The 24,094-nt window shown below is 47.4% G+C and overlaps 1 protein-coding gene across 2 annotated transcripts in view; it reads right to left on the bottom strand.

The window, feature by feature from the left end:
• Positions 1–24,094, bottom strand: part of ADAMTS10 (ADAM metallopeptidase with thrombospondin type 1 motif 10) — a 62,745-nt gene that overhangs the window by 33,197 nt on the left and 5,454 nt on the right. For both annotated transcript variants that reach the window (XM_062596291.1, XM_062596292.1), the window contains exons 2-7: positions 15,088–15,425; positions 9,834–10,198; positions 5,099–5,258; positions 2,609–2,826; positions 1,253–1,336; positions 766–911 (exon numbers count right to left, since the gene is read on the bottom strand). In XM_062596291.1, coding sequence (XP_062452275.1) covers positions 766–911; positions 1,253–1,336; positions 2,609–2,826; positions 5,099–5,258; positions 9,834–10,198; positions 15,088–15,175 — 1,061 coding nt within the window. In that variant the 5' untranslated portion in view covers positions 15,176–15,425. The remainder of the gene's footprint in view (positions 1–765; positions 912–1,252; positions 1,337–2,608; positions 2,827–5,098; positions 5,259–9,833; positions 10,199–15,087; positions 15,426–24,094) is intronic.

Below are 24,094 nucleotides of genomic sequence, written 5' to 3'. Positions count from 1 at the left end.
TCCGACCATCCCTCTATTCTTCCAGCTGTCCCCTTCTGCCCTCTGTTGTTCCAGGCTCAAGCATCCATTCATTCTCATAGGGGTTATTTCTCCTGTGTGTAAAGGCTCAGGCCCTTTCACCCAACTTTGCATGTCTAATTCAGCACCTAATTTCAGCTACTGACTTAGACTGTTATTATGGGAATGGAGAGAGGTACAGCGTACAATTCTTCTTGCCCTAAAGGAGATCGGATGAAGTCATTTCCGCCAACTACCCAAGGAGAGGAGTCAGCCCTACACACAGGTGAGCCAAATCCCATGTTGGCTCAAGGTACTATGCTCACTGTCATGATGCATGGATTGCACTTCTACCCTCTTCCCCATCTTTCACAGAGGGGGCAGACAGGGCTCACCCTTTCAGAGGCTGTCTGCTGACACACAGCTCCAGGGTAGGTTTATGCGTGCTCAACACTGTTGAACGTACTGCACAATGGACACAAATATCTGCAGCTGCAAATAAGCTTCTTGTCAGTCTTGAGAGCCCAACAAAGATGGAGGGAGGACACTGGAGGATGATTGCTATTTGAACTGTAATGATCTGTATCACTGCAAGGTAACTGGCATGCAGGTGGGCTGAGTGACAGTTGCTGCCAGGCCAGCTCACGAGGGAGTGTATCGGAAGGTGCAGGTAAACTGTGCATGTATTACCAGGGTAGAGATGGAGGGCTAGCAACAGCAAAAACACCTCCTCCAGAAGGACAGCGCTGAACTGGGGTTCAGCCTTACCTAGTGATCAGTACAGCAGTGTCATGGTTGGCTATGCCGTTCTCAGGGATAGCATTCCCATTCCCATTCCTGTTCACGATGGATTTCTGCCACTTGCAAAAGCTGTCCAGGGATTTTCCAGCATGATGGTTAATCTCCAGGGTGGGCTGGAACAGAAGCAATATAACGACATGTTCCCAAAGAAGCTCTGATACGAAGGTGCTGTCTCTTCCCACACCAATTGGGCACTGACACATTCAGATGCCCCCCACCTTGCATGGAGGTAATGGGAAGCAAGATTTTAGGAGGACTAAAGCTACTTTAAACTTCCTAGAGCCACCCTATCATAGACTTCTTAGAAACAGTCCTCAGATTCCCAGAGGAATTCCCAGACTGCAATGGCCTGCACTGGAGGGACCTCCCTGGGATCACATCCAGGAGAAGCACACATTTCCACAAAAGAAGGGCAGCAGTATGATGGAAGTTGGCTTGGCAAAGGCTGCCTTACCTGATCCTCAGTGAGAAGAATCAGCCGGGTCACTAGGATATTGACAATATTGCCCAGACTCGAGTCCTGGAAAAGTTTGGCAACCTGACCTCCAAGAAACAAGAAAAGACGAGTCTTAAAAATGAGCTCACTGGCTAGATGGTGGTGCAGGCACATGTTGGGCAGCCCGTCAGATGGAAAGAGGCCTGCTTCATCAGTGTGAGTTGTGGGGTCTGAACACAATCTGATCAGGAAGTAGAAATGGGTACAGGACTCCACAGTGGATTGCAGAACATTCTAAACATCGTTCAAACCTTGGTGTCTCCTTCTGGAGTGATTCTAGTAGTGAAGCCCAACTGCTACAGCAGTTGGCTACAGCTCAACTGCTACCTGCTCCTTGCCTAGAGCTCAGGTGAGGAAGCCCTGTGGTTCTGGCATTACACAGCCAAAGAGACAAAGTTTTCCTTACTGCCAATCAGCAGGGAATGACACAGTGTCTCTTAGAAATCTACTGCCACGCGATGGGCATTTTACATCAGATAAAATGGTTAAAACCTGTATTGCTTTAAAATCTGGCATCTGCTTTAGAAATGCAAACAGAGCAAGCCATGAAAACAGATCCTGTAGAGGACAGGACAAAGAACTATCACACAGGGTCTTTCATAGGTTTGATGGACAACTTCCAAGCCTGTCTCACCTCACAGGAGGATTTAGCATGGCCAGCTCAAGCTGTTAATGCGTCTAGCCTGGTATCTTGTCTCCAGCGATGACCCAAACCTGATGCTGCAGAGGAGGTTCCTCTGCAGTAATTCGGAGAACTAGGCAGCACTGCAGGGAAGAATAGGAGATATTCCTTCCCTCTCCTCCAGCTGATCAGCCCCAATGCGTGAGAGCTTGCTGCCCTTGTGTTTTCCCATGTGCTTCTCAGTTTGGCTGGCCCTATTTGCAATGCTAATTTGAGATGAGAGAAGCTGTTCAAAGAAAGGGCTTTGTTCTCCCAGTCCAGATCTGGCCTGCAGCATGGTCAGACAGGCCAGAGTTTAACTTTCCTAAATAGGTGCCCCCTCGTATACATTAGAGCGCCCCTGGACTCCACAGATTATGACTGCTCTTAAACAGTGTCAGCATGTCAGGTTGTTGCCCCAAAAAAGACCTTGCTCTAGGGACAGAGAGAAGCCATGACAACCCTGGAACAGATCTGACTTCCCCACTGTGTCCCTTTCATCCCACTTTTCTTGCAGAAAAAGCAGCTGGCAGCCTATGCCAAACCCTGACACCTGGGGTTAAGAACAGGATTTATTCCTGTTTTCTCTCTGCTGCTAGGGGTGTGAGCTCTGAGGTTCCCCTGAAGGTTTGTGATATGGTTATAACACTTACAATATTCATGATGGCCAGGATGTACTGCTCTATGTCCCGTCGCCCATGGTAGCCCACCATCATTTTGTCTGCCACCACCAGGGTCTCCACATAGCGCTCAGTGCTGACAGATCTCTTCAGGGGCAGCTGGCCTCGCTGACTGTGGTTGCCCGACGGCTTCAGAGGGGAGGGCTTCAGTGTTCGCAGCCACCAGTGTCTTCCCTTCCAGGGCTTTTCATCTGAGGATGAAAAGAGATTTTTGCATTACCCTCCAGCAGCATTTCAGCACCACATGGAGGTTAAGAGGCTGACAATATTAGCTTGGTTTCAGCGCAGAGAAAGAAAGGCCATTGCAAGTCTCTATGCACCACACACAGACCCAGCAAATGTGCCCACTATCATGGGCCTGCTCTTAGTGCCAGCTTCACTCAGTTAAAACTTCCCTGGTTTTGTCATCCCTGCCTGCCCCAACCCAGTCCTTGAGCCCTTCCCCCACATGGCTCTACCCCCTCCCAAAGCGAAGCTGCCATCCCAGCTGCCCTGCTCATCCAGCTCCCAACACCTTCTCCCATGGTGAGACCTTTTCCCTCTAAACTCCTGCCCATCCCTATCCAGCTGGTCCTCCTCCCCAGGCACTTGAATGCTCAGGAGCACATCCATCCTGCTGCTTCAGCTTAGAGCCACCTTCATTGTGCATTTGACTGCTTCTGTGCTACAAAGTCTTGCCCTTGTCTCCGTCTCAGGGAATAGCTGTGCAGATTTAGAAACTACACAGACAAGCCATTGCAGATCATTTCCTCTTTCCTTTTTCTGCCAGGACATGAACTTTGGACTTGGTTTTCCTCTGCTGTAATGGTTGCACCCTCCAAAGCAGCAGCAGCAGGTTTGTAGGACTTTGCTCCAGGCTTCATGTGCTACTGACCTGACTGTAGAGATGCACCCAGTAGGGCCATCAGCTCAGGCACCAAAGCCTCCATCCCCGACTTGTAATACTGCAGAGAGTGCTTGGAGACTACTCCATGGAAGGAGAGCTGTCTAGGGGGTTACAACTGATGATATTGTTCTGTTGAGAGAGCAGCTTAAATTCTTCTCCTTTGCTCTGATGCAGGGATCATCAGAAATCTAGTGAGAATGGCATGATGGATTGAATCCCTGCAGCCTACCTGCTGGATTTGGCTCTGGCCCTCAGGCTGATCAGAGGGAGCTTGCTGTTCAGTGCTCAGAGGCTAGGCTGCTTTGGGCAGGTCAGGATGGGTCAAGACCGTGAGGCAATGGGAGGGGGCATCTTTGCTGAGGCCAGTTGTGCTGTGCTTTTTCTGAACTGTATTTGGCTTGTGGCTCCTACTCCATGGTCTTCGCTTTCCAAGAAACAATTGAGAACAGGCTTTTGTCTGGAAGCTGGGGAATATGGCAGAGAGTCAGCAGAAGGGGAGTCTGCTAGCAGCCTCATGTAATGTGATTTTGGGAATCATGATGGGAGGAGCAAGGCCAGGGAAATGCAGGTTGTCTCCCAATGCACCATCAGGCTCTGAATGACAGTGGTCCCCTCACATCATATGGGCCATGCCCTGATGTTTCCAGAGGCTCCATCCCTTCTAGCTCATCTGGTCAAGTGTCACCACAGGAACAACAGATTAATATCCTGAAAGTGATACACAAACCTTTTGGGAGCAACAGGGAGCAGCCTTCCTTATGCATCCTCTGACACTAATCCATAAAATGCCAGCTGATGTGGGAACACTATTTCCCTTCACCTTTCTTTAGAAAATCAAGAGAAGTTGCTAAACAGAGGAAATGGTATTCTGCATATGCACAACATTTTGGGTGGATGGAGAAACTTTCCCAAACATTCCCAAAGACCAGGGATCTCTGCCATGCTCTGGGAAACAGACTGACTGCTAGCAAGGAGGAGAAGAGCATAGGCTTGTGTGGGAATAGAACAAGGGTAGACCTGTTTGAATCCTTTAGGATGTTAGAGGTCTATAGGTGTAGAGATTAGGGTAGATGCACAATCATTACCTTTTATAAATGTCTCCCATTTAGCCCACTAACGGGATCCCATATCCCACCCTACGAGACATTTTTCCACTTGGGTCTTTTGCAGTAGCAGAAGTATGCTCAATGTGGACAGAAGTTTTGGAAATTGAACCCCAAAGACAATGCTCTATTGAGCAAATGTGAACCACAATTTCTCAATATCTTGTAAATTGGCCAAATCTCAGGGGCTTTTCTTAAGAACAATAAGAGACAATTTTTTCCTCTTCTATTCCACCCTCTACTGACAAATCTAAAGGCTGTGTCGTGAAGCAGAGTACAAGAGATTCGCACAAAACAGGCTACCAGAAATGCTTAACATGGGTAAAGGAAATATATAAATAAAACTTTAAGTGCAGGAGAAAATTTTGGTTTCTTGCTGTAGAGGGCAGTGTGGAGTTTGAAAGTCTGGTGTATAGGGACTTTTCCCCACCCTGCACTGGGATGGACTGAGGTTGTGTTGGTAGGTCCAGATACCTAGCACGCCGCAGGCTGCATCCATGTGTGGGTACTGGAGAGATGATCGCTTGTACACGACGTGAGGGCTGCCCTTGCCCTCATTCCCTGTGCTGATGTTGGCGCCTGGGCTCAGTGGTTCAATGAAATACTCTTCTTCATCTGCAACTATCACCCCATGCTGTGAAAGGAAAGAGGTGGAAGGGAATAAAAAAGGGAGAGAAATAGGTGACATAGTGGTGGCTTTCCATAATGATCTATCCGATGACTAACCTCTGAACTTCGAGGGATTGACAAATACTTTTTGAGAACGTGCAGGAATTCATCTATGCACAAACACTGAATCACATGAACCTATGGACCAGGCCAAACTGAGCCAGCTGCTCTTGGATGCCTTGGGGCAGCTGTGTTCACTGAAGTCCTTTGAGAATCAGTCTCTCCTTGCAAAATTATGAGGTTTTTTTCCTATTCCACACACTCATCAATCTAATTGAGTTGTCTTTGAGACCCTAAATATCATGCCTTCAAACATCAGCACAAACAAGCAGTGAGGTCCACCTCCTACACTCTTCAGCCTCACAGAAGAACATTTTAAAGGAACTCAGGACCATTACCACCAGCTGGGAAACTGAGGCACAGAGATGCAGAGCAGTACAGAGATTTAGAGGCTTCTGAGAATCACACTGAATCTTCAAAATCTGAAGTCTGATTTGCAATGAAGCCAACAGGGGCCAAAATCTTTTGCTATAGCCTGAATCTGGTGTTGTGCCCAATAGGCAACATTGCCCCTTTTAACATTTCTGCTCCATTAGCTGTTGATTTAGCTAGTCAGCTCTTTTGCTCTCCCTTGTTTCATTCCTTGACTGAAAAAATCTCAGGTGTGGGCCTAGAAATGGCAACCTAAAAATCTTCTTCCAGTTCAATACTATATAAACAGAAGCTCCAAATGCTGTAACAGCTCTCTTACTGTATTTAGTCTCATGTAATTCCAAGAAACAGTGGTGTGCTATTGTCTGGACTTTATCAAAAAGCAACCAGGGCACAGAAACATCCCTGACATCGTTCAGGTAAACCAACAAGTGTCCCAAGTTCAAGACCCATGTTGCCAGCCAGTCCTTACACTCTCCACGGTCAAGCATAGGTCTAGGTGTAAAGACGCATAGGTCCTGTCACCAGCTCTGCCATCACTTGTCCTTTGCATGTCATAACACTTCACCAGTTCCCTTCTATGCAGTGGGGATGGGAATAGGAGCCCTGATCTGCTTGGAAGGGGTGAGGGGAAGTAGGTCTCTGTAAAGCATCTTGAGGTCCTTGCAAGGAAGGGGCCAACTTTGTAACAGTGTTATTGCTGAGCAGTAGGAGAGACCTCTGTTTGGGTGGAGGCTGTTTCTGTAATAGGTCTCTCCATCTCTCCCTTCGCCGCTGTGAAAGCTGAATCAGGGCAGTGTGTGCACAGCGAAGTCCCCATCTCCACAGAGTGCCGGGGGATTTCCTTCTGCACCAAGCTCTGTTGCTCTTGGCTCTGCTCCACCTTTTAAAACACAAGTGAGGTACTGTGAGGTTAGCCTGGCGAGGACTTTGACGGAAAGCCGAGTGTCGGCCGGTGAAGCCAGCTGGCTGCTGGCTTTGTGGGACGGGGAGAAGGAGGTCACCGCCGGCTTAGGGCAGAGTAACAGGAGAGGAGAGCATGTCCTGCCTGAAAACCATGTACTGCAAGAGAAAAACTGTTCCTAACTGCCCAGAAACTTAAATGTGGAGTCTCTGCACAGCATGTTAAAAGCAGGAGACTCCACCATCTGCCCAACAACCTTTGGTAGTGAAGACCTGCCATCACAGGAGTCTAAAAGCTCCCTCATCACTTACCCCGAAGACCTGAGCATAGAGGTCTGGGTCGTGGACATGACACATGCCTGTTGAAAGGGGGTGGCAAGAAGCCTTTGGAGACATCTCTGTGGTTTGTGGGGGAGCTAAACTGGATATCCTGTCTAAGATTCACTCAGGTCATCTGCAGAGCAAGGATGGTTTATCCTATTAGCTTATAACCACATTTAGGAAAGCATGGTCACAAACTGCAACTCAGCTCTTCTACCTCCTCTTAAATATGCACAAATCGCTTGATATTAGCATCAGCAGCAGGGCCATCTGCCTAGCTCTGAGTATTTAATGTTCTGATGATTTCAGGAGGGCGATTCAGATGAAAGCAACATTTCAGCACGAACAAACAGGGTTGTAAACTTGGCGTTTAAACTGTCATCTTATGAGCTCTGACTCAAGAGGGAAAAGAGTGACATTTCTTTCCCAAAGTTGTTTTCCCATAGCTGCAAATTTTCTGATGGTAGGACACCAGTCTTTGGGCTCTCATACAGGTAGTGGGCTGAAGCCTGGCTTTGCTTAATACAGGATTTTCAGATCCCTGTAAGGCCCAGGCAGAGCTCCTAGGGCTGCTTCCTGCAGGTTCCAGCTGCTTTGTGTTCAGCCCTGCTGGCGGCCTTGCCTTGCTGGCAGCTCACGGCTCTGTGTGTTTTGGAACATGGACCATTTTGCCCTTTGCTTCCGACAACTTAAACCTCAGTGACTTTTATCCTGTTCAAACTGAAATGTAGCATGGTGTGGCTTCCGCAGGGAAGCCCTCTGCAGTGGGGAGGTGTGTGTGTTGATGTACACTATCTATCTGTACGCAGATTTGGATGCCTGCATGCTGGGGTGGCAGGAGCACATGGAAAACACAGCAAGTGTGTGATGTGCATATACGCATATGTACATATGGCCAGAAAGATGAGTCAATGGGAATGTACGCAGATATCAGCAGTCTAAAGCCAGGGTGCCATAAGGTGTGAATTACATGTTGCAAGTGTTTGAAAGCAAAAGGGATTACAGTTACATCTTACAGATGCAGAAATTAGATAGGTATGTGGGGAAGTTCAAGGAATGGAGGATAGTTTGGGTTTTGTTACCCATTTTCACACCTTATGTTGGATGTTTTTGCAGACACGTTCTTCCCTTTTCCTCCTCCTTAGTGCACAGCAATCCCCAGTAAACAGCACCTGATACCTGCCTGTGGCCGTTTCACAACATGTAACACACAAGTCCCTTTGCACCATCAGTAAACTTAGCTCTGGCAAACATGAGTCTCCATGTGCAGCATACTATTGGCATGTGCCAGCGTGCACCTGTACCTCATCCTCAGAGACTGCAGAGACTGAAGGCTCTCTTTTGCCCCTACTTGTTGCCACCTAAGCAAACTTGATGCCTACCTGGAGGAGAGTGTGCTGTGGCAAGTTCCTGACCCTGTCTTCCTCCAGCACTAAACTCTGTCTGTGGACTAATTTATCCCAGTGCAAGTGCTGCCTGCCCATTGCTTGCCCTGGATTTGCTGCCCACTGTGAAGTGAGGAGGTAAGCTAATGCCAGATCCCTTCTGAGCCAGCAACATCCAACTCACCCTTCAGTTCTTTTGTGAACATCAGTAATTTTTCCAGGACTTCAGCAGAGTTCCCATATCTAAACAAAGGGCTAACTAGGGAACTGAGGGTTTATACAGCCTCTGATTCTTGGCTGTGAGATAGAAAAACAAGAATCTCTGATCTAATGAGTCAGATTCTCATTTCTGTTAATAACCCAAAGCACTGTTCTGGCAATGTAATTTAGCAATAAATCAAATGTGAGCTCATTCCCATTTGGAAGCTCTTCTACACTGCCAGAATACTGCTAAGAGGTGTAGCCTTAGCATAAATACAAATCTGGCCTATAGATCTTTTTCTACATGTTACCTCTCCAAAGGAGCCATCATCCCGGGGATTCACTGGAAAGGTATGTTTGCTCCATCCCTCCATCTGACAGGTCACGAAAGCTGCTTTGTGAGCCAGCAATATCAAAGTATCATAGAAAAACAGGGATGCAAGCCCTTAGTCTACTCTCAGGGCTGAAAGAGCTAGTGAATCAAATCTGGAGTAGTCCTGACAGGCATTTGTCTGACCTTTTTTTAAAGATCTTTGGTGATGGAGGGGCCATGCATGCTGCATACCATACTGTTTCAAAGCTTACCATGTTTACCATCAAGCTTTCTTGCTGATAGTTAAGACCATGTTCTTAGGTGCATGTAAAGCAGATGATTTACAGAAGCCTTGCTGTATTTGAGACTGCCACCTTGTTCCCTCTTGGTGTTCTCTTTTTTATATTGAAGAACACTGATTATTTCAGTTTTTCACCAGAAGTCATGTTTTTAGCTCCTGAAATCTGAATACAAGTAAATGGGAACACCAGGAATGTACCTGCAATTAGGATTTGAATGTACTTTTGACAGTGTCAGTTGCACTGTGAAATTCCTGCCCTTCTGCACTTATTCCTCACTAATACATGCAAAACATATTGCTTGCTGTTGCTGTTGGAAACAGACTGGAGAGTTCTGTGAAAGCCAGAAAAATCCAAATGTGGTCTACAGCTTTGCTTTTCCCTTTCTGGTTAAAATCAATGCAAAGATGCCTGCTGACTTCAGCAGGAACTGGACTGCAATCCAAACATGAATCAGGAACCCCTACAGATGTAATGAAGAGACATGGCCATTGTCATGCTCAGGTGACTTTCGATACCAGTGTGCAATACTCTAGCTTGACACCAACCCATGCCTATCCCATCACCATGGAAGACTGCCTGCTGGGACCCAGATTAGGTTACATTTCTCTAATGAGGATAGAAGAAGCTGCAGTCTGCTCTATTTGTTAGTATTGCTCTTGGCTGGACAAAATATGGAGACTCACCAGTCCATTGCAGTTGCTGATGGCGACCTTTGAGTTCCTGTACTGGTCTTGCAAGTGGCCTGCATAGTGGCAGTCTTCATGGAAATCATGTTGCCAGTCCACACCGTCTCGTTTCCAGTATTCAACAGTGAAGTGCTCAGCCAGAAGGTTGGAGTGCAGTGTCAAGTTGAGGAGGAACTGAGTTCGATGAGCAGAGACCTTGTAGAAGACCTGTTGCTCAGATGGCTCATAGGGCAGGGAGCCCAGACTGCGCCGAGGACGTTGCTTCAGCTGGCTTCTCATGTCAAAGGTGAGGAAGTCACCGTTTTGGTCCACTTGGATGGGGAACGCAATTTCATAGTGATCGAGGCTGGAGAGGAACTCCTCTGGGGAAGAAAAACAAATACAGGAAGAATGATGTTCTGCAAAGAGAGTCAGAGCAAAATACCCAGTAACATCACACAGAGCTGGCTACATCTGAACATTACCTAAGGTCACAGCTAGTGCAAGTCAGATGAGCACTGTCCTGACACAAAGGGAATTCTGTAATTCAGTGGCCATACATGCCACTGGGCATTCAGTGGGCAGACATGCTCATGCCATTCATGCTCCAAATTAAAGCACATTTAACTGCATTAACAGGGCACCAGTTCTCAGCTTACCCCCTTGCCACTTTGTAGGACTTGTCTGCTCTCTGTCACACTGGAGCAGTTGTGTAGTTTCCCTCTACCTTGAAGAAAATACTGAGCGTGCTTGTGCCTGCTTACAACCGACATCTGATAAAAAAGATAGGCAGAAGGATGGAGGCCTCTGAAATTATGCCACAACAGGGACATGATGCTTGGTTTCCCTGCCCTATCCGGGCCATGTGATCCAGAGCAAGCCTCTTCGGATATTCATGAAGGCCTTTGGCCTATGGAGGCCCAAAAAGACAGCAAGAAAAGAAATCAGGGATCCTGATTCCCTAGCTAGGTCTCAATCAGCTAGACCATCCTGCCTTTCCAGCTCCCTAGCCTGGTGCTCTTTAACATATCAGCTTGGCTTAGCACCTCCTCTTGAGACACTTGAGCTTTTGAGCCTGTCTCGTACCACTTGGGAAATGTGCTCTGATAACATCACCGTCCAAAATGTCCAAATGCACTTGCTTGGTAACATAACACCTGTGGTTGTCAAAGGAATTGGCTCTCTGCAACCTCTACAGAAATTTCCCATTTTCTAAACAAATGTCACAGAGATTGCCACACTGGATCTGATCTGAGGTCGAGCTGACTCTGATAGCCTTCAGTACTGAATACTTTAGCAGAAGATGTAAAAAGATCATGCATTAGACAGGATAGCCCTCCCCAGCCCCCATCAGAGTTTTCTTCTTTGTCCCTGATGGTTGGAGGTCTGCTTATGGAGTAGGAAACGATCTGACCTCTTTTCATGTTGGAGGGGTCTTACTGTGTTTCTGCATCCTATTTCTTGTTGTTTCCTAAGTAAGCAGGGAGAGGCCAGGCTGCTTTCGGGTGGCTGCATTTTGCCTGGCTCCACAGCACCCATCTTCAAAGCCTTCCCAGCCATCATAAATTTGGACTCCAAATTACACTCTTACCACATGGCAGCACTGGAAAGTTTCCTTTTCCTCTAGTGTGTTTTCCAGTGTGGGATCCTGACAGAGTGGTTTCCTTGGCCACCACTAATGGGACAGTCCTTCCCACCAGCTGGGTTTAGGGATTAGCTCCCAACCTTCCAAACCATAAGCACCTCTGGCACCTATCCCTTGGCTTGATGAGCCAGAAGTAATTATTATTATTTTTTCTTTTTTTTTTCCTAAACTTCCTGTGCTTTAGCTTCTCCCACATCATACTGCCTCTTGTGTGATGCAGCCGGGCAAACAAGCGTGACTATTTGCACTTAAGCAATGACCTCAGGCTTGGAAAAACTTGCTATCGGAAGTTTCTAGTTTTTCTTTTGCTCTTCCTGCAGTCCATGTGAGCTTACAAAATAGTAATTAGGAAGGAGGTTTATGCACCCAGTGGCTATAGAAGTGCCTGGGACTCCGTACTGCTGTCTCTAATCCTGACCTGCAATGTATTTCCAGGGCAAAAGAAAGTGTCCAGGGTCTGGGGTTATGTTGAGAGATTGTGTGTGAGAACTAGCTTTTGCTGTAGTGCAGGTTCCCTCTGCAACCTCAGGGGAGTCACTCAGGAAGCTGAGGCACAGGAGGAAAAAGATGAGAACAGTGCCCAGGATTGTGTGAATATCTTAAAAACGAATGCTTCACTACGGAGATATCACTAACAGAAAAAAAAATGAAGACAGACTGTCAACTCAAAGAACCTAGTGTCCTCTTTCATCATTACAGCTGGCTCCTTCCTCTCCTCTAGCATTAGTGTACAGGCATCTCTTTTGCTCTCTAACCTTGTGTACTCACATGGCCCACTCTCACTTCATGTACACCCAATAGCATTAGAGATGTTCCCTTCTTCCACAGCTCCTAATCCTTGCCTCAGTCCTATTCCCCATATTACAGAGCACACTAGGAGCTCCCAGCATCAAGAATGGCACTGTTCAGCCCTTCCTTCCTTCCTTCCAGAAAATCCATCGTGTTCCATCTGCCCTCTCAGTCACTTGCTATATTAATAGACTTTGGCTTGAAACATGCAATATTGCCTTTGCTGTGTCAAAAGAGTTTGTACCAGTGATAAGAAGTCTGGTATTTCCAGAGAGCTCTCAAACTGCTTCAATGAGATGCTATAAAAAGCCCTTCAGCAGGAAAATGGAGTAGGAAAATGACCATGGCTGTGTGGGCTGCTGGACATCCAGTGAGCAGCAGATCTTTCTGGGAGAGGGGACTGGAGAAAGCTGGGAATGTAGGAAGCAGAGGGTGTTAGGAGTGATGTAGCTCATCCTCCTACCTTCTCATATAAAGGGTAAACACATCATCAGGGGAAGGAACAGCACAGGAGGCACAGGAAGGAAAAGGGCAGAGCATGCACAAGACAGAGCAGAAGCATGAGGAAGAAGAGATGAAAAGGATGAAAAGGAAACAGAGGTTTGCTCTGGTCTTACCCTCATTGTTAAAAATTGCATAGTTTACACATGACATTATTTGGCCTCTGAAGTTTGTTACAGCTTTGCTGACTTGAAGAGGCCTTCAACTTTGGACTGCTGTCAGCCACATGGACACTAGAGCTTATAAGTAAAATACCTTAATTTTTTTTTCCTATATAGAATAAATACATTGATCTGGCATTCTGCACACGGGGCAAAATCCTGCTCCATTGCTAACTCACTGGACTGCCTAGGCAAGTCCCTTCCACCAAAATCAGTAGCTTGTTGAAAACACTGGCCTTTATTTCTCCACGCCTCCAACTGATAAGTGGAGATAACAATATTTCACCCTCTTGAAAGGGCGTTGTGAGGATTATGTACTTACTATCTCAGCAACGTGGCGAAGCAAAGTGTTGAGCATTATTAATAGCATGCAGCCAACTTGTCAGGAGCCTAAAAAAGGGCTCTGACAGTAACAGGGGACCATGGGGCAGCCTGAACCAAGGCACTGGGCACAGGGCTGGGACTGGGGAGGGGATAAACTTCTATTCCTGGCTTGGCCACCGCCTGTGCTCACCTACGGTGGAACGCTTCCACCAGCATCACAAGCTGACTCTTGCCCGTTGCTCTTCTCAGGGAAGCCAGTAAGTGCAAATAAGGCTATCCTAACTACACTGTCAGTGAGCCCGTGGGTTTAAACTGAGCTGTATTAGCACACAGTGCAGGGATGCAGGAGCAAAGGAGGGGTTTACAGCCACTGAGAGTCTGGACAGAGGTGACTTGGCAACGATATTCTCATCAGCATGGCACTAGCACCGCAAGTGCGGTGGTACAGATGGAGGGAGGTGTGAAGTGACAGATGCAGGAGACCCAGAACATTCACAACAGGAACTGCCAGAGTCATTGGTTAAAAGGACCAGAAATTGTGTTTGTTTCAGATTAAAGAATATCCGCCTGTGTAATGTTGCACACTGCACTGTGCATGCACAGCAAACAGCTCTATAATTTGATTGCATATTCTTTCACCCTGAGCAAGCTGCAATGCAATGATATTCCAAATTTAGCAATGATATGGTGCTTGGACTCAGGACAGCATGTAGCTTTTGATTGCCTTTGTCCCTCTTTTCAGTTCTACCTAACAAGGTAACCCACAGCTGACAGAACAACAGCCTGATGATGTGCTACACAGTGGGCTGAGTACACCATTGACTTTGGTCCTGCTGCAGTCAACCCAGGAACATACGGTATTTCAGCATTATGTTTGTCTAAGTACACTGCTGAGGTATTAACACTATTTACAGATAAGCATCTAACTTAAAAGCTCTTCATTTTTACCTCTCCTAGCTTTGGTGCCTAATGCTAGCGTTCATATTGCCTCTTAAGAAATGGTCACAGAAACACATGAGTATTAAGCAATTTAACTATTCTGTATTACCTGTCAATGTTGAATTTTTACTCTAGGCTGGCTACAGGGCAGCCCATCTCACTTTCCAGACACTTCATGGAATAAAATCACATACAAAACTGCTAATGTATATGAAACGCCCATTCCTGCTCTCCTTGTGATAATTTGCATATGTAGCTCTGTACTTAAATGTATGCACAACAGAAACACACACACATACAAAGGTACAAAATGCTTATGCCTAAACAAATTTGAACATAAAGTAATGACAACCCTTACAGAAATGTGCGCACACAAACCGCTCCTCCAGCAGCACAGCCTCCACACTCATAGCTGTACACAAATGCTTGTATGCTCCAGCAGAGACCTCCATCCCAGCACGCACAGAGAGCTGCTCACAAGCACATCCGCTTGCTGCACCTACACACCCCTCTTTGCAACAAAGCCTCTATTCATACAAGGATGCTCCACTCCATCCAAGTGGAAGGGTTGCTACCTCCTGTGTTGCTACCACACCTCCTTCTGTTCCCTAAGCCTGTTATGTGACTCTCACCTTATACAGACCCTGCTACTTTGAATCCTAAATCCTGCAAGAAGTCAAGGAGCATAACTTCTTAGAATACAACACTTTGCAGACCAAGGGACATGTGTCACACCTACAAAATCAGCAGTGGGACTTCTGCTGCAGTTCTGAGCACAGCAAAGTTGAAGGTATCTCCGCCTATGCCCCGAACGCAGTATCACCCTAATTCCTCTCCCAGGGCCAGCATTAGGGATTCTGCCAGCAGAGGCCGACGGTGCCAGCTCCCCTCCCCTTCCCATGGAAATCCCTACCTTGAGACTGGAAGGTATAACCGGGGAAGCTGTACACAGCTGTGGTGAAGATGGCAGTCCACGTGAGAAGCCTCCAAGCTATTGCCATAGTTAGTGACGCTTGTCTCAGTGCAGAGAGTATTGTACCAGCTGAAAAGGCGCTGTCCCAACATGTCTCTCTTTCGGCCACCGCTTATGTAGAGACGGGAGTCCTCGGTTGCTTCGCAGGCATTCTCAGCCACTCCGTGCTCTCCCCCAGCAGCGAAGCCAATGGCGTCTTGGTAATGCACTGTGCCTGGGCTGGCCTAATAGCGTCTACATGGGCTAATTCGAATCAACGGCTCTTGGTGGCATGGCCCCTGTGGAAGAGAGGGCAGGGGAAAAGTAGGCAGGAGAGAAGGAGAGAGGGGAAACAGAAACGATGGAATAGAAGGTGCAAAGGGATAAACACTAAGGGGAAGAGTAAGGAAAGCCAGAAGCTAGAGAAAGGAAGAGTGAGCATAAGAGAGATGGGAAGTAAGAAATTGGAAGGGGAGGGAAAGATGGGAATGAAGTGCAAATGCAATTAACCAAGTCAAGCTACAGCACCAGAAAGCCACATTAGCATTGTGCCATGGTCAGGTCCCAAGAAGAGAGTGTCACCATGCTATGGTGATCTTAGACACTGACAGTGCTCTCCTGGGCATGAATTCTGTTGGCAGAGCAGCCCGTGCACCGCTCTGCCAGCATGAAGTGCCTTTGCGGTCTGCTCTGTAACTTACGCTGCCGGAGGAAAAGAAGCTCATAGTAAATGGGAACTCTTTGTCCTGCTGACAATGCCCACGAAGAAGACCAGACCAAACAGTTACCTGATCTCTTAAAAAGAAGAATAAGAAATAAAAGCATTAACAGAGTGGTAGTGAGGGGCAGTCTGAAATTCCTCTCTATTCCAGTTTCCCCAGCTTTCAAATAGACTTTCATGGTTATCACTATGGTGAGAGAAGGCACTTTCTCTCCAAGCAGATCAGCCAAACCTAAAAAAGTGATTCAAAACAAAGGACCCATTCAGTGAACTTACCCTTATTCGTAGCTCCTATCTACCAATAGATCGTGAGATTCCAATTGCATTTGTCATTTAAAATGATTTGCTAATTGCTTCAGTGAAAGATTTTTGGCTTGTAGATAATTTCCACTCAGTCTGAGGCAATTATACAAAATTCACATAGTACTGGAAAGTTGCATAAAACCTGTGGTTTTTGTTTCTGTCCAGTGATTAGATGATGTACACAACTAATACGGCACATATCTAACCACTGCACAGAGAATTCCAACTATGTCAACAGTGAGGTTCTGCTCAAGAGTGTCCCCATGACAAAAAGCAAATGTGCCACAGAGGCAATACAGAACAGTTACAGACACATTCGTATTAAAGTCTGATTTCAAACCGATGACACAGCTAGCGCTGGTGCAGCTCTGCTGCTGTGTGCTGGTGTCTGAGCACTGCAGGGGATGTGAAAAGGGGACGCTTCAGAGCTCACTGGGAGAGCCACTTGGGAATGAGAGGACTGTGATTTTTGCAATGGTGTCAATAGTGGTGGACCATGTGTGGCTTCATCCCAGTAAGGAAACACTTGGAATAATGTTGTTAACCATTGCCTGGCTCTTCTTGTGCGTGTTTTACAAAGCAAAGACTAATTAATAGCTAGATTGCAGGGCAGGAGAGGCTATTCCTCCTCAGTTCTGTCACAGGCCCATTCTACTCGTGACCTCACAGTAGGGTATAATACATTTCTATTTCTATTTTCCCAGCTGGTACTCTGCAATTAGCATTATTTTTGTAGTGGGGACATGGAAGAACACCTATCACAGGCTGGACGGCCTGTCTTATAGGTGAGGTACAATCAGAGACCAGGAAGATGTTTTCTATTCAAATAATTAATCTAAATAAATTAATGACGTTCCCCTACCATGCAAAAATACCAGGAGGATTAACTGTGTGTCTTTAGCTCATGATTTGAAGTGCCATGTTCTAAAGGCTAAGCACAGGTGATTGGCAGCTGGGAGAGCCCAGCATCTCCCTGGAGAACAACAACCCAAACCTCACCTCGGCCACTCCACTCCCCAAATGCAGATAGACCAAAGGAGGTAAAAACGTTGGTGGGACTCCTCCTGTCCTGCTCTGCCATGGTGCAAGGATGCCAAGCTCAGTTGCTCTAGGAGGCAACTAGGGTACTAGGCACTTAGTGATGCTCCTCCTTGGCTGAATTGCCCGTGGGGCCGTGGTGCAAGGATGGCGAAGTGAGGGCCAAACGACAGTGGGAGCTGCAAGCTGCTCCATCCCCATCCCCATCCCCTTCAGGGCTGTGTGAAGCAAACTGGAAAAGGGAGCAGTCGAAACAAAAGCCTGGCATGCTGCAACGCGCTCCTAAGTCAGCATTTTTCGGAATCTATTAAAGCTTGAGATTCCAGCTTTTTAATGCTGTCACGGCTCCAAGGTTTGTGGACAGAAAGCTGCTCAGCTGAAGGATTTTTTTCTCCTGGGCTCTACACGGCTAATTTTTCTTGTTTTTCAGCTGTTGAACCAGCTTCCTCAAAGATGCTATTTCCTGCCATTCCTCCACGTCTCCACGACCCTGAGTCGCAGCAGCTGCGACTCGTGGCCTTTTCTCTCCTCCTTCTGCTCTTGTCCCTTGCCTTTTGGCTCTGGGTCCTGAGCATCCAGAGGCACCGAGCAGTGGTGGGAAGCTGCAGGCATGGGGAGCCTAGAAGCCTACAGCCCCCAGCTCCAGGGAAGGGAGGTATGTTTGCAGCACCACATGGTAGGAATTACAGCTGCAAAATTCCCGTAAACTGTGCAGGGGAAAGGGCCCCTGGTTTGATTCCTCCCTGCATATGGCAATGAAAACATCTCCCCTTTCGAACAGTGTCCAGCTTCTGAGACCCAGCGAGCTCTTATCATGCAACAGAGAGACCTGCAGCATGGAAGAGACAGGAGAGAAGCTGGAAAAACATGGGCTTCCCGGTTTCTTGAATATGGATAAACTTTTCCATAACCTCAGTTTTCAAATTTTGCTCGCGGTATGGCAATAATTTGCAGGCATGCACTAGCACAAGGACCCCACAACCTGTACGTGGGAGCCGGCGGGACATTGGGACCTTGGGAGGCAGGCGGTCTCCAGCAGTAAGGAGGCCCAGGGTACGAGATGACCTCTCCAGGTCTCGTGCCTGCCTCACTTGGGCCGGTTCCGATTTGCTGCTTTCCTAGGAATTCATTGTACTTGGCAGGCGCCGCCCGTAAGCTGCTAACACTCCCTACTCTGCATGCCAAGGTGGCTTTCACTGTGTGAACTCGTGGGCTGAGCAGCCAGGACAAGGAGGCTCTTTGGATCCGTCACTCCGCAGGAGCAACTGAGACAGCAGCGATCCAGACTCCCAGAGAGCCACGGGGAAGGGGCGAGCTACAACCTGCAGCTGGATTTGAGGTTGCTTTTCCCGACCCCAGAAAAGCTCGAGAAGGGACATTCTGATGCTCGTGCAGGAATAAAGAAAAGAAAAAGAAAAAGAAAAGAAAAAGAAAAGAGAAGAAAAGAAGAAAAATACAGATGACAACTGTTACTAATTTCAACATCGGGTCTGCAGACAGAATTCCCTGAAAGCCTGGCTTTTTGGCTGGTGAGGCAGCTTTATGGGAAGGTAATAGGAAGCAGATGGGCCCCGATCGGGGCCAAGAGGAAGGTTCAAGGTGCCTCCTAGTGCAGAGAAGAGGAATTTAAATGCTTTTAAAGATGCAGGGCCTTGTAGGTTCCAGATTTCTCATCCAACTTTTGCAAATTATGAGCTCAGGTGTCCTTTTCCCTTTTTGAGAGAGAAATAAACACAAACATAGACTGCTGCTTCCAGCACGCCCCGGTGGGAGGAAATACTTGTGATCTGTCCCCCTCCCAGCCCCCAGCCCTTCTACAGACATAGCTTCCCGACGTGCAGTGTCAGCCACTGCGAACGGTGGGAGCAGAAAGTGCCGGCAACAGCACTTCCAAGGAGAAGAGCTTTGCTGGTTGCTTCTATCAGCAAACTGGTTAATGAATGAATGAAAATAACCAGCCTGCTCCTGCACCATCATCGTGGTTGTTGCAATGACAACAGGGCCACAGCCTTAAGATGAGCAAAGGTCTACTTGTTCAGAGGCTGGCCTGGAATTTATGAGACTTGGCTTCAGCTACCTACAACTTGCATCTCCTTGGAAACAGATACCTAGGCACCTACAGCCCTCTGAAATCCAGTGCTGTTGTAGGTCTAGCCTATCTTCTGGCCTTCTACAAGATGAGACTGATGGCACTTTCTAACTGCACAGGACTCTCCAAAGGAACATGCAGTGCCCACGTCCCATGGCTTGGCCAGCCTGTATCCCTAATGACCTCCTGTCTGCCTCCATTAACACAGCTGAACTGCCCTTGATACCTCCTGCAGTGAAGGCAATTACACAGCCATGGCACACAGTGTGGACAACCTCTGCATCACAGGGATTTCCATCCAATGCGATCTGAAATGGGCCAACAAATTCAAAAGTTATTGCTGGGGGTGAGGGGGGAATCACTGCAAACATACTTGCTCCACAGGCCTTATTTCTTTAGGAGACCAGGCTAAATACATCGAAGACTGCAAGACGCTTGGATACACAGTGCACCGGCTATGACAGTACCACAGCGAGGCACTCTGAAGCAGGAAAGATTCTTCACACAAAGATTTTGCAGGCTTACCCACAACTCACATGGAATCATTGCTCTGCTCAAAATGCACAGTTATTACCTCCTTTATCACAGCTGTGGACTAAGGACATGTCCACACAGCAAAATTTGCGGTGCCTGTAGCTCATAGAGGCTGAGCCTAAAATCATCATGTTTTCTGAAAAACACTCTCCCCTTTTTTCACCTGCTAGTGCTGTTGCTGCTTCAGGGAGGCCCAAGAGTTTTGGCTGGAAACCCTTGTCTGAAACCTGCCTCTGAGATGTAGGCTCAAATACTGCAGCAAGACAGAAGGGTAACTATGTGGTCTCTAAGGACTGTCCCAGTGCCAGCCTATTTCAATCATTCTGCTCAAAGGACATGGCCTAAACTCAACAACCACAAATCACCATGCAATTGTCTGCTACCTGATCTGCAGGGCTGAACATGCTCTGGGACAGAGAAATCAGAACACCTGGATTGTCCATCTGATTTCCACATTCTTGCAAAAGCAAATATGGACAAAGATTGCTCAGATAAAGTGTGAAGGCTGAAGAAATTGTTTAATTGGGGACTGGAATGTCTTAAAAGCAAAAGCTCTTGTGAGCTTTGCCAGGAGCAGCTGAAGGAAGTCATGCCTCCATCTCCAGGGACAGCCTTTTATCCACTCCTCACTGCCAATCTCACAGCAATCCTAATCTACCAGAGAAAAACGGATTACAGGGAGGAACCTGTCCTCGAAGTCCCTCTCCCATTACCAAATCCTCTGTGCTGGGATTATTATTTTAACTTTATCATCTCCCCTGTCCTGCGGTGAAGGTCTTTGATTTCTGCCTAGCGAGCAGACCCCTCTGCTCCCCACATGTCTAACAGAGAAGCCCAAAGCCTGGAGGCAGCACATGAAGGAGAGCTGATGGCCTAGGCCATTTCGGACATGGTGACTGGTCTGGGATAGCCCTTCACAAAGAGGGTTGGGATCCCCCTCTTGTGACCACACAAACTTGCAAGTGGACACATATATGCAACCCAGTCACCTGGTTCCCTTTATGCATGTTGGAAAGAAACAGGTGATTCAAGGGGACAATTCAACAGCATATTTTAGAGCTGAGCCTGCATGAGCTGAACCTGCCACAGCGTCCTGTGTCCACCTTGGTGAGCAGAGCATGGGCAGTTAGTGCAGACACAGATGTCTCTTCCACATATCTGACAGCAGCTAAGAGAAACCCAGCCTGGCTGACCTGGATCAACCTTTTTGGCCTAAGAAAACACATGGTCAAATAGCTCCATCCAGATATAGAAAAAACACATACTGAAATATAGTGTCTTCACAGAAAATTAACCTCCTTTCTACACTTTCAACCAAGCCCATCAAATGTTAATTTTCATTGCAGTGCATTTACATGTCTGATTTAGCAAGCTTCTTGGTACGACTGAGAGGAAAGGATAATGTCCCTGGCAATCACTACTGCAGCAAAAAATCAGAGCCTCAGTCCTTTCAGTTATGCATGGCTGGGAACTGCTTGCCCTTCACAGTCAAAGGAAACATCACCTTCTTCCTATGCTCTGTCAAGCTGCTCTGATACCAACTGGTTCTGCTCCACTGTATTTTCCTGCCTCTCCTCATCATGAGCGGCCAGGAAAGGAAGGGAAACAAGGTGTGAGGAGCTGAAGAGGAGGAAGGACCACATAACGAACCAGCAGGTCTCCTGTCCACAATGGTGGGGTCACGAGGAGCAAGTGGAAAGAGCTGGATGAGGGAAAGCCGCTGAAGGCAAACCTGCCTCCTTTCCCTTTAAGCTGCTCCCAAATCATCTCTCACCATTTCCGCCCCTCTTGCTTTTTATCTCTTCAGACTCTGCACGCCCAAAACTATCAAAACACTCAGGTTCCTCCCTCTCAATGCTGGATTGCAAATACAGCTGTGTGTTTGCTCCCAGGCCGGGGGCCGTTGGCCCATTGCTTTCCCCTTGGGCAACAGGCGTTTCGTGTGTGTGGAGTCATCATCTTGGCTCTCTGCAGGTCCCTTCATGTTCCCCAGGACACAATAAACAGCAGCTCCCCCCCATCCCCCCAGCCATGCAACACGGCCTCCAGCAGCGGATGAGAGGCTAGGCAGGTGGTGAGTGCCATGCCCCTGGCAGCTCCCCTGGTTTAGAGCAAGAGACAGTCCTGACACTCCCCGCAAAATATGTGGAAAGATTGTTAAGTTGAAAACATGTTCATCTGCAGATGACAGGAGGTTTTCTGCAGTCTGTTTGCCAGCTAGGACAGGACTTCCACTGAGAGGTCATTTCTCAGCTCTAGAACGGAGTTATGAGTTAAAAACAAAAATCAGCACTAGCTAACTAGCAGCTCACTGTGAAGATCATCAGCTGAAGAATGGGAAAAATAGGTTAAAGTCTCAGATCTGTGGGACTGAAAACAAGAACTTGAACCTTTGTTGAGCCTTGCTGCTCTGGGCCAGGCCTCTTTCAGGCAAGCAAAGAATTAGAAACAAACATGCAATTAGTTACCACAATTCAGCAGAGAGTAGCAACTTCCAGCCATAGGAACTTCTTACACTGCCCTACAGAAGTTATTACGGACCCCCTCGCCATCTGCCCAGTTGTTCCTGGTATCAAGTCCACCCTGGAAGAAGGACAAGAGCTTTTTCTTCCTCTTTCTAGTTGGATGTCCACTGGGCTAAGAAGGGATCCACCTCACTTTACTTCAGCCCACCTTACTTGTAGGATGAGACGAAACATGTCCTAAGAAGGCCAGATGAATGGTCCTCTGCAGACACTCATCCCTGGAGATACCAGTTTGGCAGTGTTAAAAGAAGGCCCAATCCAGCACAAAAGCACTCACCAGCAACATGGGAAATCCATACTGGAGCTACTAGTCTGAATCTGAGAAAAGAGGGATTTGAGCACAGGTGTCATGTTTCTCTGCTAGCATCCTGGTATCTAGCTCTGGGTGAGTCAGGGAATACCCTCTGCCTTTTTACTAGCCTGCAGCCTTGGTTAGGTCTCACTGCTGAGCTCCGCACCGGGCCCTCCAGTGCTCTGGCTGAGCACACCCTCGATCCCTTTGTACAAGCAAGCTTCAGAGGGTTTTGGGCTCACTCCAGGACTGTGTGGGAGTATTTTTTTAAAAAAATATGAGAATTGTTTTACAGTCAATTCTATTCAGTGCAAGCTTAGTGAGGAAAGGACTGAATTACCCACTTGCTCTCTCCAAAATCCAGTGAGATCTTTAATTTCACCAGCAAAGGATCAAAAAGGACCCCTTGGAAAGCAAGGGTATGACAGTGGGGAGCTGGGAGCACCAATTCCTTTTTGACATTGGCTGCTTTGCTTTCTGGAAATACTATCTCTCAGTTACATAAGGATTTGGCCCTATCTGTAAAGCTAGGGTCATTTTATTTTCCCAGGTGTGGTAAAAAGCTCAGAGGTTCTCGATAGGAAAGTGTTTGCGAAAGGCCAAGTCATGCCACTGTTGGGGAGGGGTGATTGGGAGGGGGCAAAGAGCAGTGTGAACCCCAGGGCTATGCTCAGGTCCACCTACTTAACCAGGGAACTTCAGCTAAAGGTGAGATGGCTACAGAGCAACACTGAAAGCTCCTAGCCTAGGACTTCTTTTGCTTTAAGGAGATGACTCCACCAGTTCTCATGCAGGTCCACTGTCAGACAGGACTTATGCAACGGTTTGGAGTAGTTCCATGTGACCCAGACTTGCTGGCCCCCGGCCACTGCTCTCCTTGCTGGCTTCATGGACAGAACAGCAGGATTAAAAAGACGGCTAAGCAATCAGTGAAAGAAAGTGCATCTCACCTACAGCACTGAGCTCCCCATATGCCACACCTGTAAGTAGGCACATGCCATCCACATGCATGTTGACCAGGTCTGCAGCTGTGTGTGCATGGCTGTGCAATCCACGTGGGCAGATGCCACCTCCATACGAGGATACATGCAGGCATGTCTGCATGTGGTACTCACATGCCCTCTGCATGTGTTGCCTGCATGCTATCATGTACCATTGATATATCTGGATATTCCATGTAAAAATGATGCTTTTAATCTGCCATCTCCATGTTTGCATGAACCTTCCACCCTCATAAATCTTCTCTCCACATTCTTGTGCATGTGCTTGTGCAGGTAGCGGATAGTGAACATCATACAGGCACGAAGTACCTGAAAATTCGTTCCAGAGATCTTGTCAGGAGTCTGCCACTTGTATATGCATAGCCATACCAGCTGTCATACAGCTATGTGTATGCTTCATGTACGCAAGCTTCAGAAAGCAAGGAAAAAACCCTTTTCCAAGTGTATCTAGAGCTGTAGCCCTTT

The sequence above is a fragment of the Rhea pennata genome, chromosome 27 (assembly GCF_028389875.1).
Source record: "Rhea pennata isolate bPtePen1 chromosome 27, bPtePen1.pri, whole genome shotgun sequence".
NCBI classification, from domain to species: domain Eukaryota; kingdom Metazoa; phylum Chordata; class Aves; order Rheiformes; family Rheidae; genus Rhea; species Rhea pennata.
Note: the sequence above shows the minus strand (reverse complement) of the source record. Positions and strands in the feature narration are given on the sequence as shown.